The sequence below is a fragment of the Danio aesculapii genome, chromosome 13 (assembly GCF_903798145.1).
Source record: "Danio aesculapii chromosome 13, fDanAes4.1, whole genome shotgun sequence".
Lineage (NCBI taxonomy): Eukaryota > Metazoa > Chordata > Actinopteri > Cypriniformes > Danionidae > Danio > Danio aesculapii.
The window spans coordinates 18,753,615-18,770,538 of record NC_079447.1 but is presented as its reverse complement, the minus strand read 5'-3'; the positions used below and the strand labels follow the sequence as shown (position 1 = coordinate 18,770,538).

Below are 16,924 nucleotides of genomic sequence, written 5' to 3'. Positions count from 1 at the left end.
AAGTTTATGGACTTGTCAAATTTCTGTCAAACCTTCGACTCCTGGTGAAAGTTTGTCTCATGAATATTAATTAGTCTTTATGAAAATTAACTTCTGTAACAAAGCACAAAGTTCAATTATTGGCTCTTGAATACTGTCACGTGGTTTAAGGGCCATGAATATGAGAGTACGGTGAGTGCGGACTCACTGTACCATTTTGTTCATAAATTGGTCTATTTATTGTTCATCTATGTTTAGAGTGTATTTGTGTATTAATAGGTAACAGGTGTAATTTGTACATGTAATTAAATCGTCTGATGGTATCTTGAAGTTAGCACAGTCTAACTAGTTCTGGTGGCTTTTACCACCAAAAACTGTCCTGTCCTGTAGATGGCAGTATATCTCCAGTACAAGAGGAAAGCACAAAATCAGCCAAGTCAGTGTTCTAATTAAACAAGTAATTCATTTTAAAAATAGTTTTTGTTTGTTGCCTGTTTTTGCTGTATTTTGTAAATGACTAATGCAAAAAAAATCCTTTTAAAATGAAGTGAAGCATTATATTGAGTCCATATTACCCTCAAAAATCAAAAAGCTATGCAAATTGTACAAGCCTGTATATCATTTAATGTATTATTGTAATATTGTTTATATCTCCCCTTAGCCTTTAACATTTTTCTTTACATTTGTTGTACTTAAGTTGCATTATAATTTCCTTGGGCGTTATTCAGTTTAAAAAAAAAGCATAAATAATTCCTGGCTGTTGAAATATATCCAATCCATGTACAACATTAAAAAAACATTTTAGAGGGTTTTTTTAATTATAAAATGACAATTGATCAAATAACAACATTTTTTTTAATATCAATATTTACATTTTTATACAGCATAATGTTAAGAGATCAATAGGCTATTTGGTGAAATAATTGTCTCAGACTTCGACAACACTATGTTGATACTATCTATTATATCTAATGTTTAAGAACTTTATTAAAAGCATACAAATATCTATCATTTTTTTATGTGTGAAAATTCAATATAAACATTGTTTCGGTGAGGGAAGTTGTCGAGACATTTAATAGGCATATTTGGGGGGGTTGGGAGTAACACTTTAGAATAATGGTCCATCCGTTAAGGTATTTACTAACAAGAACTTTGTATGAATACTAAGTACTAACAAGAACTAAGTATGAAAATCTTGTAAAGCATTTACTTATTATAGTTCAACAACATTAACTAATGTATCCAAAGTTGTGCTTGTTAACATTAGCTAATGCATTCTGAGTTAACATGAACTAATGTTATTTAACTTAAATAACATTAACTAACGTTAAGAAAGATTACTAAGTACTATAATAAATGTATTACCAACTGTTTGTTTATGTTAGTATATACATTAACATTAACTAATGAAACATTCTTTTAAAGTGTTACCAAAAAAATAACATGTAACAGTGATGTTAAGAACTGCAGTCAGACAGATTGATCTTCTGTGTTGCGAAAGAAAAAGTATAGCATTATATATTTTCAACACACTGACACATGTCACATTGACATATTTGGGGGACAGAACATGTTAAAGAGGATTTGCTCATCCTTTAAACAATTGTTTTGTTCTACTTTGTTCTCCAATCACCACAGACAATAAAAGGGAAGGAAGTTGTCAGTCACTGATCACACGGTGCACAGACTCCTGTCAGAAAAAAAAAAAAATCTGTTTTCCCCACCACATCACATTCTGCAGCGTTTCCTTACACCCCACTCAGGGAAGCTCCAGACCATGAAGTGACTCTGCTCATTTAGATTTCATTTGTTATTATTGCTAAAACTTGCAAAGAGACGGGTATTAATTAAATTCTTGAGTAAATTGCAAGTGAATGTCTCAAATGAAGCACATAACCTGATATCCAACAACAAAATGTTAATTTTATAGACAGTCATGTAGTTATCTAAACTGTACAAGAAGCAGAAGGCTGAAAACCTCGAATCAAACAATATAAATTAATGCTGTCATTTTGAAATTGTACACATGGTGCTGTTGCTGCTCTATTAAATCTAATAAGACAATCTTTTAGATCTTTTCTGTGGAAAAAAATCAAACATAGAAAACAATAAAAGATAACTTAAACCTTAATCATGGTAAATTGGGCTGGCAAAAAAGAGTTCAGCTATTCCTTTACTGTATGAAGTTCTGCCAGAACAAACAAGCTTTGTACCATCAACTCACATCAAGAAACTTAAAGCAGCTCATATTTTTTCTTCTCTTTTTTTATCCTGTAGTAGTTTTGATAGCAAGAGCCGAAGACTGCAGTTTGAACCTAATGTCTCCAGTCTTATATACACTACTGCAGTAATTTAACTGTGGTGTGAATTGTTAGCCACTTAAATATCATTACAAAAATAGATGATTAAAGGGAGAGTACTTGTTAGCTGGCAAACGTACAACCCATCTGGACACAATACAGTGCTTTGATGAAAACACGGATTTGATTCGAGGTTTTGAGAACATGTTAATATGCATGTTTCCAATGTTAATTTTGCTTCAAACTGCATTATCTCTGCGGATTTGATATGTCTGCAAACTGTGTTACCGGGGTAAGCAGATACTGAACATCAGAGAGTAGTGAAATTAAGTGCTATTTACATCAGTTGTTTCCAGATGTGAAGATCAACCACAACTTGCTTTAAAAATGTAAAAGTATTACCACAATTAACAATGAAAGAAAGAAATACTTTAACTTCATACTTAATACTTCCACTAAAACTGCTTACAAGCTAATAAGCTACAATGAACATAATTTGTCTAATGGCAAGGCAAACACTGCAACACTATCACAGTGACATTAATACTAGAGGTCAATCATTATGACCAATAACTGAGACAAAATAAGTAGCATTTATTGAAACTAAGAGAGCAGATTTGTAATTTGACACATGAAAATAGCACTGGGTGTTTGTGAATGGTTTGAATAGTTTGAAACACCTTTAGACAAGAGGACTTTATTGGACCTAAGGATCATGAAGAACAAAATTTAAAAAGTGAAAATTAGAGAGAGAGAGAGAGAGAGAGAGAGAGAGAGAGAGAGAGAGAGAGAGAGAGAGAGAGAGAGAGAGAGAAAAACTCCACTGATATGCGATTGACCATTCAGAGTAAAGTAGTCTCCATGTTATATTTCAACCAATCAGATCTCACAAGAAAATAAAACTTCACAAGGGACAATTTTGTATGAATGTGTATAATGTGATTTAACTGAGGGCTTTTAAGAAAACAAAATGTACAAAATCAAATGAATGAGATACGAATGTACAAATAGGGAATATGCCGAAGCATGCTAAAAGGACTTTGAATTTGCCAGTAACCTGGGTTAAGCGCTTCCGGTCAACTGTATGCCAATGCAAAAATTGGCACATTAAGGTCAGTTTTCTTTAAAATCTGCGATCTGACTGAGTGATATCTGATATAAAGTGGGTCTCAGATTGTACAAGAAGCACTGTATTAAATTACATTTCCCCTACCATGTCTTTATAATATGAGCATCTATTTTACCTCATTATACTCAATGGAGCTTCTGCGCTAGCCTGCCGATTCTGACGGGCGCATTTATTTAAAGATTATTTAACTAAAAAAAAATTCACAATAACAGGTCACCGGAAGTTTATCAGTATGGGAAAAACTCTAGCTCGGCGTATACCCTATTCATAGAAACTAGCCACCGATTAGCCAACATGTAAAACAATGACAAATTGGCATAAAGTCAGACTTTCATGGTGGCAGAAGTTCAGGAATCCATCACATTTTTAACCTGGTCAAAACAGTTTCCAATCAAAGTCAACAACATCAACAACAACAACAGTAGTTTCATGAAACAAAGCAGAAAGTATAATCAAGCAGAATCTCACATTCTGAATTATTTGAATAGGTTCTGAACTAATTCATATCATATTGTAGGATCTCAGTGAGTTTCACAAAACTAATTTCAAGAGGAGCATGTAATATGATTGATCGTGGCTGGTCTCCCATCCGTAATCATTAATGAGCCAATCGAATTAATCCAAACTCACTATAAATAGCCCGTCTAGTATTGCGCCACTATTTTTGTTTTTTTGAAGAAGCCCCGCATCCACCCCTTTTCCTCCTTTACCATGAGGGGCTCTTGAGAACTACCTGATCTGGTACCCCCTTACATGCTCATCAGCACATTTCCACACAGTTCTCTAATGCCTTACTGATGGTTATGTTTAGGGGCAGAGTAAAGGCCATCCTTTTAAATATCATATATAGCATTGCATAAATTTATACAGATTAGCAATGAAATCAACCAACCAATCAATCGATCGATCAATCAATCAAGCAGCTTCTCTTACAGTGCATTTTGGTATTAAATAGTCTATTAGTTGGTTTTATTAATTGATCTGATTACAAAATAGCAGCCCACTTTTTGATACACATATTTAACATAATATAAATACAATAATATGTTTTAATGTATCTATTTTATAAAATGTTTTTAACCCCCTTGAGTCTGTTGGATGCTGCACTGCATATCTCGCTCTCCAAGAAGCACCGAAGGAAGTACTGTAACAATAAATAACCTTGAAGCATGGCATCATTCTTTGATTTTCTAAAAAACAATGTTTTTCAAACAGTGGAGTTATCCGTGTTTGACTTGAGTCAGAGGACATGTTTATGTAAGCATATAGTCCCAGGAGGAGTGCTTTCAATTGTGCTGCCAATGCTAGTTTACTTGACATGGCAGAAAGACCATCTGTTTAGTATAATAACACCAAACTGTGGCCCATTACATATCAGATGTCTATGCTATTTTTACTATCTTCTCTTTCTTCTCTTTATCTTTATGCATGTTCAGATTTAAAGTCAAGTAAATGGCTTAATTAAGTAAATAAATGGACTTGGAGATATAACAACTATAGTTTTTACTTATCGATTTATAGACGTATAGACCCTTTTAGTGTGGTTATGTCATTGGCCCATGAACATTGTCTGCTTGTTATCAAACCATTTCAAAAGCTGTAACAAAAGGCAATTCAATCATAACTTAATGTTAAAACATATATTATAACATTATTTATCAATATGTGGCTTGTTTTAGATTTTAAGAAGCTACAGAAAGTAAAAATGTAAAACAGGAAATACGTTGGGACCGTTGTTTTTGTTTACAGTACATCCCTCAAAATGGTCTATTAGATCCTGGTAGTATCCGGATGAGTCACTAAAAGCAATGCTTCTTATGTCCCAGACAAAATAGCTACAATCGTGGTGGGCCTATTTGGGGCAAATATGCGATGTTCATGCCAATGTGTAATCTAAATGTGACCATAAAATGGCCCATGAGGTAAATAGTGAATATGGCTCAAATAGTGCCAAGCACTTGCGGGCCACCTTTGGCAAAAATTGTGGCACATACAAAGGATAATCAGGGAAAAAAAATGTATATGGTTCATAAATGTGGTCCAATTATCTTAAAACTTATTAGGGTCAGCTAGTTTTCACAAAGCATGGCACAGTATACAAAAATATGTGTGAGCATAAAGTGGCCTGGATATAATTTAGCAAATGTGACCCCTTAAAATGTCTTGTAATGTATCTTGGCCAGTTATAATATATTTGTTTCAATGGCCGACATAGCATACAGCATAGGTCTCAAACTCAATTACTGAAGGGCTGCAGCTCTGCATAGTTTAGCTCCAACCACCTCCAAATCACACCTGCTCAATAGTCAATATTAGTCTTAAACACCTTGATTATTTGGATTAGCTGTGTTTAAACTGCATAGCTGCGGCCCTCCCAGAATTAAGTTTGAGACCTATGGCATTCAGTCTTCATTTGACTTGCTTGTGGCTTGAAATGGTATATTATGTCAAAGTATTGATACAGTAATAAATGAGCACTGTTTGCGTGACACTCAAGATGCATCATGAATAATACTGGAAGACATTTTTGTGAGGCAATAGACCCTTTTCACAATGACGTCACTTCACTTACCCCTCTCGACAACGCAGTGTATATTTAGTTCCAGTTTACCTTTGAACGAATGGGAGACTTTTCTGGAAAATTTACAAATCAAAATGTTAACTTTGCACAATCTGATTTAAGACTATTACTGGTATTGGGCATGTGTCCTAATGTTTCTCTTTCAGCACTAAACTGCTTTCTGGGTTTGAAAAAGATTTTATTTTCTTTTCAAAGAAAATATTAAGAATATATTTTCTTAATATATAGTCTTATTATTGATAAGTTATTAAGAATAGGAGTAAGCTATTGTTTATCAAGAAAAGCATATGTTTGCAACCTTTTCACTTATTAAGTTTATTTCCCCCAATAATATATATTTTTTTACTTCAATGCTGCTCTGAATATAAATTTATATTATCTGTTATATGTAAATGATCAAGCATGAGTACAATTCTTTTAAAAATCTTCTTATATTACCTGATGCAATCAGTTTTCATCATTTATTGATCCATTAAAGTTTGTTCAGTTTCTCAATTTGAATAAATTATGTCTGATTATGTCTGATGTCTGATTACTGATTAATGTCCTGCCGCCACCTTGGGTGGATTTAATTTGATATCTGTACTACTTTTTAATAAATAATGTTACAAATTAATTCATAATCTAATAATACTGAATTAAAAATGTTGTCTTCTTGGTGTTATTTTTGCAATTGTAAATTTTTATAATGATTTTGTTTGATTAGTTAGAGTCGCAAACTGTACAACTTTGTTATTTTATTTCATTTAATTTGAATATTAAACAGACATAAATGTTTTATGTTCATGAATAAATACTTGTAAAATAAAATAAATGTCAGAGAACTGAGCAGCAAATGTGAATAATATGAATGTGTTTGTGAATCAGCTGTCCACTGTAAACAACCACAGTATAACACCCACAGTTTTATTTATTAGTATTCTTCGGGACACAAAAAAATATATATACATATATAAATTAAATCTGACATAAAAAAGTTAAGCACCTGTGTAAACATCTGAAATCTTTATTTGACAAATACTGACAAGTACATACCAACTTCATCTGCAGTAAAGACAGCAACACAAAGCAATAGACTCTGTTCAAAGTCCTAATTTCTTGGTTCAAGCGGATATCTGGATGATCTGTAAGGGTTTTTTTTAGATGTCAGATGTCTCACCTTGAATGCAGACAACAACAAAAAAGACATAGTCACAGTCTAACCGTATCTGTAGTAAATATATAGCTGACTGGGTGAGTTCTCTATGGGGCTTTCTGTGTAGGCGGAAGTAACGATACACTGCATGGAGTAAAACCGGACACCGCGTGACGTCATGAGAAAAGGGTCCATTTGAAGGGATAGTTCACTCAAAATTGAAAAATACTCACCCTCCACTTCTTTAAAATAATTTATTTTCTGTTTAACAGAAGGAAGAAACTCACAAAGGTTTGGAATCAATCGAGAGAGAGTAAATAATGAGTACATTTTAATTTTTAAACGATATATCGCTTTACTGATCAGTTTGCAAAATGATAGTGTCATATTTTCTGCAGATATGAACAGATGTGTGCAGTTTCTTAGCTTTAATGTGTTGAATGTCCTACAGTGCCACGTGCAGATTTTTCTGTCTTTATTTTTCTCATGATGATATAGTGTAAAACTGTCTGTTGTTGTCATGATTCGCAGTACAGTGCTCCACCGCTGGAGGCCGCTGCTGCAACCATACGGTCACATGTGTCTGTGAACCAGGAAGTGTTTTGGTGTGACGCGAGCACATGCGCCGCTTAACGAATCATCACATAATATCGCAATCATGCAGCAGATACACAACTACACTCATAATTTAGTGCAATCTGTATGTCTGTCTTATCCGTAGAGATGCCATGCCATGCGTATGACTGTGGAAATGTGCGCTCTTCTGCTGTTATGCACCTGAAGTCTTCACGCGAGTAAGTTTCCTTGTTTCATTCTGTTTAATGGGACTTAAATGGTCAGTAGTTGATGTATTTGAAATAAAGTCTTATGAGATGCTTGATTTCATGTGTTCATCAACACGTTGTTATTCGAGTACTACTTTTTAGTGTATAATGGAGATGAAACAAACTGTAATGCATCAATGATCTAATTGTCAAAATGTATGATAATTTCTGCTAACTCAAATGGCTTTCATACAAACTGTCATAATAATGTAACATATATTAATAGTTATATTTTCTGACAACGTTATTTTCTCTTTGCTTTCAGGACTTGCAGAACTGTGTTGGAGTTATGAGTGAATGATGGGTCAAAATGCAAGCTACACTCAATACGGGTCATGGAAAATCTAGAAAACTCGTCAGATTCCAAGGAGACCGTGTCTCCACTAAACTATTCAGGGTTTAAACTGAACAGCACCATCTCTCATCGTGATGGTAAAAATATGGGGTTTGTGCTGGTCCATGCAGGTGAATATGTGTTTTTTAATGGAATATATTTACACAAGACATTTCTGCAAGAGTGTGTTTTGCCACCGATTTTGTTAGTATGTGTTGAATGAATAGTGATGTAATTTAAAGCAGTAGTTAATCAAAAGTAAAAGCATGCTATTGTTATTTTACACATACTTAGTCAGGCCATCCAATATTGACTTTTTTCTTCTTCAGTAGAACAATAAAGACTGTTTTAGCTGAAACTTTGGTACTTGGCAATTCATAAAATTACTGTCAATGGCTAATGGGCCAATAAGAGTTAATAAACAGTTATAAACAAGTATGGTGAGCCGACATTTGCACCCACAGATACATCACTATGTGACAGGAAGGCACTAAAGACTCGTGTAAACGTATTCATGACAGTTTGCTAAGGTTGTGGATTAAGTCAAGTGTAATATGTTTTAGGTTAGTGCTAGGCAAAATGAATCCAGATTAATCTCATCCAAAATAAAAGTTTGTTTTGACATAATAAATGTGTGTAATATGTATATTCATTATGTGTATATAAATACATACATACATACATGCATATATTTGAGAAAATGTTTATTCATATTTGTATATAAAATATATATGTATATGATACAAATTATAAATACATTTAAATAGTTTTGTTACACATAAATAGAAACAAAACTATATAAAACTTTTTTGTATCACATATAACACACACACACATATGTCAAAACTGTAGAGGTGTCAAAATTAATTTTTCCATGCACCGCGATGCATATGTGGACAATTCGGTATCGGTTCAGTAATAATCATAACCGGTTATCATGTACTGACAGAATTAATCACATATGCGCTATGTGGCGGTAGAATACAATGGTGAGGGAGGCGAGCGCGAGTAATTAAAACGCAGAAACTCTGCACAAGTCACTGCATGACACTGAAGTTACAACAGAAGCCCCTATTTCACTGCTTTAGACAAAATGAAAGTAAACTCCGTTTCTCTCTCACTCACTCACTGTCTACTTGCTGGCGTGACATTTCCTCTCCTCTCAGCTGTTATTGTGATACTTGAGGATCCGATCCAGACACAAATGTGTCTGCAGAGTGACTTTTCTCCACCGCATCTATCATGAATCATCTGTGATCGCCGCTGCTGTTTATCAGTGTCACTTATTGGTGAACCGTGCCAGAGCGTTAGAGCCAATCGCAGCTCTTTCTGTTGAGCACGTTGAGGCGTTTAACAACTCGCTGGACAATGCTCAAAAAGCAAGCGGGATAATATTTACATTTGTTTATTTGCTGTAAAAGTTCATGTTGTTCTGTGCATGTACTTGAGTTTTGTTTGATGCATGCAAAAAGAGTGTTTTTTTTGAGCAGGTCAAATAGGGTATATGCCGAGCTAGTGTTCCCATACTGATAAACTTCCGGTGACCGGTTATTGTGAGTTTTTTTCCATCTTATACGATTCCTTTTACAGCATCGATGTAGTAATGTAATTAAAATACAATCAGTTAAATAGACTTTGGCATTCATTCAGTTGCTCAAGCGTAAAACAAGACAAAAAGCTGTTTACTCACACACACCTGTCAGAATCATCTGGTTAGTGCAGAAGCTCCATTGAATATACTGGGGTCAAATAAATGCTCATATTATAAAGACATGGCGGTGAAAATGTAATTTAATGCAGTGCTTCTTGTACGATCTGAGATCCACTTTATATCGGATATAACTCAGCCAGTGGAGATCGCTGATTTATAAAGAAAACTGACCTTAAACGCGTTGATTATGCAATTGCAAACAGTTCACCGGAAGCGCTTAACCCAGGTTACTGGCAAAATGAAAGTCCTATTAGCATGCTTCGGCATATACCCTATTAAAGGTACAGTTAATTTATCTGACTGCCTGTATTAAAGGACAAGATTGTTTTACAAATACATATAAAATGTATTTTCAAAAATTATGCATTTTAACACAATTGCTGTGAAGTAAAAAATAAAATAGTGTATGTAAAGCATCGTCAATGCACCGAGATATCGAGTTGAATCCGAATTGATGGCATGATAATCGTAACCGAACTGAACCGTGAGAAGTGTAGGTTCACACCTCTACAAAACAAACTGTTATTTTGAATGTGATTATCTTTGCCCAGCACTAAATAAAATAAGTGAATAGTTAAATAAGATCTCATAGTGAAATAGTGAATAGTTAAATAAGTTTTATAAGATCTCAATGTATCTTCAGGAGCCACAATAATAAATTTTTTTCTGCCTCTATGCTTTTTTGACTCTTAAAATGCTTGTAGCTAGCTGTCATCAATGACTAATGATTTTAGCTAAAAATCTAATGTTCTACTGAAAAAAAATTGTTTCTTACATCCTGTATGGCTTGAGTGTAAGTAAATGGATAGCAAAGTAATTTTTGGGTGGTCTAGCTTTATAATTTGATAGTTTTATGTGCAGAATCTGTCTCAAAAGGAACTCATTCATAATTAAAAAAAAAAAAAGTTATTGTTTTCAAGCTTTCATGTTATTCCAAACCAGTTTGTTATTATTATTTGTGTCCCTGAAACACAATAGGAAAGATTTTTATATTGTATAAACATGACAAAAGAAGTTCATGTTAATTTTGCAATGTAATTCAAGTCCTCTGAAACCATACAAACAGGCTATAATTTAAGTTGTTATTCACTGATAATGTTTAACTTTCCTGATGTTCTTCCATTTTATTCTCTATTCTGCATATTCCACCCATCATGCCATATTTGCAAACCGATGGCCTTTGGCAGTAATGACGTCAAATCTGGTGAATGACAATTGAGAGCTTTGAATATTATCTGTCAAGAATAGTCTAACATTTTATTACTAACTAAAATGTAACTAATCTGAACTGCTTTTATGGTATTTTTGATGGTGTTTTTGCCATTTTTACATCTAGACTGATTTGCTGTCGTTGCAATTGTAATAACAATGGGATTGGAATGATATAAAGCTGATATTATGACATTAAACTAGGCTGTAAAACTGATTAAAAATGAATTAGTCATAAAGACCTTGCATTTATGAAATTCTCATACCAGAAAATAAGACAATTACATTTACATACTCTTAACAACTGAAACACATCACTGGTAAGAATGAATCTGAATGTGTCTTATTTTTCATGATTTTATCTTCTCAGGGGCAGGGTATCATTCAGAATCCAAAGCCAAGGAATACAAACATGTGTGCAAGAGAGCTTGCCAGAAAGTAAGTTTCATGTGGTTCTTTATTTAAAATTGATGTCTTAAGATACTTGTGGATTTTTGCTGTGCCCTGTAACCTTTGGATAGCATTCTAGAGGTCATGTCGACATCAATTCACTGATATAATCGGCTTTCAATCCCAGCTCAGTTTGCCTGATTTTTTGATATTGATTGTGTAACTTTAAAACAAAGATTGCTTACCTTTGCTGAGTGTTGTTATATTGCCAATACGCACATCTTAAGATATGTTTTGCAACTAACAGTAATGCATTGCTTGGCAAGTAGCGGTGCAGTGCTTTTCCCTGTCCAAAGTGCCGTGTAAAGGATGAAAAGAAGGGATCAGGCTCGAGTAAAACACCTGTGCCAGGGAATTTGAGTTATGTGTTGATAACATGACACCAGCAGCGGCCCTGAGCTGCTGCCTGGCTTAATATACCATTCCACCCTCTCGGGTTGTCAAATGGAAAACACTACAGCTTTATTTTCTTTTTGAGCCTTACAAATGGGATTTTCACTTACAGCTGAAGTCAGAATTATTAGCCTTCTGGAATTAGATTTTTTTTCAACACATTTCTAAACATAATAGTTTTAATAACTAATTTCTAATAACTGATTACTTTTATCTTTGCGATGATTACAGTACATAATATTTTACTAGATATTTTTATACTAGATACTAGTAATCAGCTTAAAGTGCAGTTTAAAAGCTTAACTAGGTTAAATAGGTAAGTCATTGTATAACAATGGTTTGTAATGTAGACAATCGAAAAAAATATTGCTTAAATAAATAACAATGCTTTTATTCTAGCCAAAATAAAACAAATAAGACTTTCTTAAGAAGAATAAATATTATAGGAAATACTGTGAAAAATTCCTTGCTCTGTTAATCATCATTTGAGAAATATTGGAAAAAATTGTGTTTCTGATGTGTGTATATTATTTTAGTGTGGCCGTTTGTACATGAAGCTCCTGAATTCTGAAGGAGAATAAAGCACGTGCTGTGAGATGTTTTTTTTTTTTTTTTTTGCTTTGGCAATCATGAGTTGCTGTCATCAGCTGATTTAATGTGTTTCAGGCTGTGGACAGGCTCAGAGCGGGAGGATTGGCACTGGAGGCAGTGACGGCAGCTCTTGTAGAGCTGGAGGTGATAGTTGATCACAACAACAACAACACAGCAACTAATTGCGTCTTAACAGAAACTCTTACAAAAATACTATGCCAATTTTATGTTAAATACATACCGCTATACTATACAACAAAATGATTTTTTAAGGATTTTGGCAATCCTTCACTTTAAAATGCCAAATTCATTCATTCATTCATTTATTCATTCATTCATTTATTTTCTTTTCGGCTTAGTCCCTTTATTAATCTGAGGTCGCCACAGCGGAATGAACCGTGAACTTATCCAGCACGTTTTTACGCAACGGATGCCCTTCCAGCCACAACCCATCTCTGGGAAACATCCACACACACTCATTCACACATACACTACGGACAATTTAGCCTACCCAATTCACCTGTACCGCATGTTTTTGGACTGTGGGTGAAACTGGAGCACCCGGAGGAAACCCACGCGAACGCAGGGAGAACATGCAAACTCCACACAGAAATGCCAACTGAGTCGAGGCTCGAACCAGCGACTTTCTTGCAGTGAGGCGACAGCACTACCTACTGCACCACTGCGTCGCCAAAATACAAAATTCTAAAAACTTATTTTATCAGATTGCAAAAAAGTCTGTGTAAACTGATAAAACACACAATAAAAAAAACTTAAAGTATTACGTTCTCATCAATAGTAGTAGATCCACTCCATCTCACTCCAATTCATAAACTTTTGATTTAATAGCTAATTCATATGAATTTGTACAATCTCATTTGTACATTTTAGAATGATTGGCTCATTCCCCAATGACGGTTGGGTTTAGGGGTGGGGTTTGGTGCCATGTCTCCTTTTACAAATCATGTGTTTTTGTAAAACTGATCTCATATAATTCAGACGAATTAGCCACTAAACTGACAAAATGTAAAATGAAATCAGGCTGGCAGGTCTCAATGCTTAGTAAAAATGAGAAGGAAAGCCTTTTTCTGCTGCTTTTAGATAGAGTCCCCCCTCAAAAAAAAAAAAAAAAAACATAAATACATATACCAATAAAAATCTACAAATGTGTGATCAAATTATGGGAAATGTTAAAGTATATGTGATCTAGAACCTTAACACAGTGCTTGCCATTAAATAAAGCATATTTCAGGCTTTATTTCCTCTGCAGAATATAAATGGATAAAATACAGTAATCCCTAACCAAGGTCTATGACAGACAGAAAGGCTATATACACTTTTATTTGCAAAAACATAAATTTAGCTGATGTGTTGGCCCACTCAGACAGCAATGTTTTGAAAGTGCCACAGTGTTTACATTCCTCAAGGATGTCATTCTATGAATGGCATTTGTTCTAGTTTTATAGTAATGTCTACACATTAAGCCGGGAGAGGAAACATTGCAACATAAACATACTTTTAAGACTAAAGTGTGACATTTATGGCTTTTTCAATTGACTTCTGTTTCAGGAGAGCTCACAGAAAGGGTGTTTAAGTTTGATGTCTATTTACAGGACTCCCCGTTCACCAATGCAGGCACTGGTTCCAACCTGAACCTCTCGGGTGAGGTTGAGTGTGATGCCAGCATTATGGATGGCAAATCCTTAAACTATGGAGCCGTTGGAGCCTTGAGTGGTGAGTACATCATTGAGGCTGCTTTGAGCTTTTTACAATGTGACAAAGGTGCTATTTGAAATTTTAACCAAACCAAAGAACAGGGATATTTTACCCTAGAATGTTTGAGTTTCTTATTTGCGTTAAATGCAAAGGAAGAAATTTGGAAAGAGGATCCACTGATTGTCATAGGATTTTTGTCTACTATGTATGTCAATGGCTACCAGTTTTTCATCATTATTCAACTTTTATTTTGTGCAACAACAAAATAATTCAATTCAAAAATGGTAGAATTATCACCAAAAGTAAGTCTTAAGATGGTTTAGATGTTATATTACTTTAGGTATTATTTATTGTTGCTGATGTCTTTTTATTTTAATAAACCTTTCTATTATAGAAAAGTGCTATTTTTAAAATGTTTGTAAATGTTATCTGTTTTTGCCATGAAATAGCCAAGGAAGCTTGTATGACAAAAAAACCCAAACTCACTCACTCACTCTCTCTCTCTCTCTCTCTCTCTCTCTCTCTCTCTCTCTCTCTCTCTCTCTCTCTCTCTCTCTCTCTCTCTCTCTCTCTCTCTCTCTCTCTAATAATTAGTTTGGAACCATTTGGATTAAATGGTTGGATATACAGTACTGCAAAAGTTTTGGCATAACATAGTTTTAATGATTTTCCAGATACAAGAATGTTCTCTGCATTAAGATATACACAGATAGAAAAGAAATATGTATACAAAATCTAGAAAAAACAAAACACTATTTTCAGAATAAAATGGCTCCTGCTAGCAAAAGATTAAAAGAAGTTATTTACTATGAGTATATATACCATACCCAAGTTCATCTTCTATTTTATGGGGGGGTGGGGGGGTTCAGCTTTTTACCCCCCTCTGTTTAGAATATTCCATATTGCCAATACCATATTAAGGTCTGGACTCTGTGGAGGCCATTTCATGACTCTTTTAGCTGTTTTGTGTATCATAATCTTGAACATCTAAGTTTATCCAGTCTCAGGTATTATATTGCTTTTTTGTGCAGTGGACGTTGTTTCTTCTTAAACCAAAAATGCAAGAGAAAGCCAAACACAGGTTTCATTTGCGGTATTTAAAGCTGTCTTGAGCAAAAGTGATACTAATGCTGCTATTCCTATCAGGAATCAAGAACCCGGTGCTGGTAGCCAGAACACTATTAAGTGAAACTCAGAAGGGGAAGCTATCAGCTGGCAGGATTCCTCCATGGTGAGCTGAGCTCTCTGATGTTGGCTTGCTAGCTTTTAGGCATATACATGGGCTGACATACTTTTTTGATGCCACTGGGGAAACATTCAGATGTAAACCAGAAGCATGTCAGTCACTGCATGCACATCATTATATGTACACTATTATATGTGAATGTAATGCAGTCATATTCAGCCTTTTTTTGCAAGGCATAACATGATTGGACTAAATGCATTCATCTTGTTGTGATAAAAAATGTAGCAAGTATGTTGTATTTGCTGCAGTGAAGTCATTCAATTAATTCATTTATCAGTGATACAGTTAAATTGTAATATTGTTAACAGAATATTATAAATGATTTTTTTTCTGTTAACAAATTTAAAATGTAATTTAGTGATGGCAAAGCTAGATTTTTCAGCAAGTATTAAAGGGGACTTATTATGCCCCTTTTTGCAAGATGTAAGATAAGTCTCTGATATTCCTAGAGTGTGTATAACTCTTTGAAACTGCCCCTAACACCAAAAAAAAAAAAAAATCTGCAAATTGTTGCAAACAATTTATATGTGTTGAATTTGAACAAATTAAATTTAGTAATTTAGAAAATTAAGTAAACTTAATTTGTTTGTTTAAATTCATCCCAAATAAATTGTTTAAAACCACTTAATATAAAAAAAAGTAAATCCAAGGAATCATCATTGAATTTTTTTTTCAGTGTAGACTTTGATCCTAATTGTGTCATTTTGATGACTGTCACTTTAAATTTAAATGAGATTGTGCTTCCAACCCTTATTTCAAAAGAGGGCGGAGCTACAAATGCCTATGTATCAGTGTAATGACAGATACAAAAACAAGCCTAATGTCACATGCTAATGAGGGAGAGATGGTTACTAATTGGCAGGGACTTCCCCCTCTGATGACATGTAAAAAGGGAGAAAGTCAATCTAAGGTCTATTTTAACTATATATATATATCTATATATAAATATATATCTATATATATATATATATATATATATATATATATATATATATATATATATATATATATATATATATATATATATATATATATATATATATATATATATATATACATATATATACATATATATATACATATAGATAGATAGATAGATAGATAGATAGATAGATAGATAGATAGATAGATAGATAGATATTTTTTTTTAACGGGTAGTTTAAACAAGCAGCAGTAATCTTTTTTTGAGTGTACTTAATATTTCATAGAGATCAAATGAATGCATTCTTGCTGTAGTATTAATTTCTTTAAATTATAAATCAATTACAGCAGTAATTATATATGTTGTACTATTACCGAATAAAAAACAGTAAATATATTCCTGTT

General features: G+C 33.8%; 1 protein-coding gene across 1 annotated transcript in view; it reads left to right on the top strand.

Moving 5' to 3' along the window:
- Positions 1-7,742: 7,742 nt before the first annotated feature.
- The window catches only part of tasp1 (taspase, threonine aspartase, 1), a 56,998-nt gene continuing 47,816 nt past the window's right edge, over positions 7,743-16,924 (top strand). The window contains exons 1-6 of the mRNA XM_056471544.1: positions 7,743-7,918; positions 8,214-8,413; positions 11,573-11,640; positions 12,712-12,780; positions 14,250-14,370; positions 15,499-15,583. Of these exons, the coding sequence (XP_056327519.1) occupies positions 8,284-8,413; positions 11,573-11,640; positions 12,712-12,780; positions 14,250-14,370; positions 15,499-15,583 (473 nt within the window). The 5' untranslated portion in view covers positions 7,743-7,918; positions 8,214-8,283. The remainder of the gene's footprint in view (positions 7,919-8,213; positions 8,414-11,572; positions 11,641-12,711; positions 12,781-14,249; positions 14,371-15,498; positions 15,584-16,924) is intronic.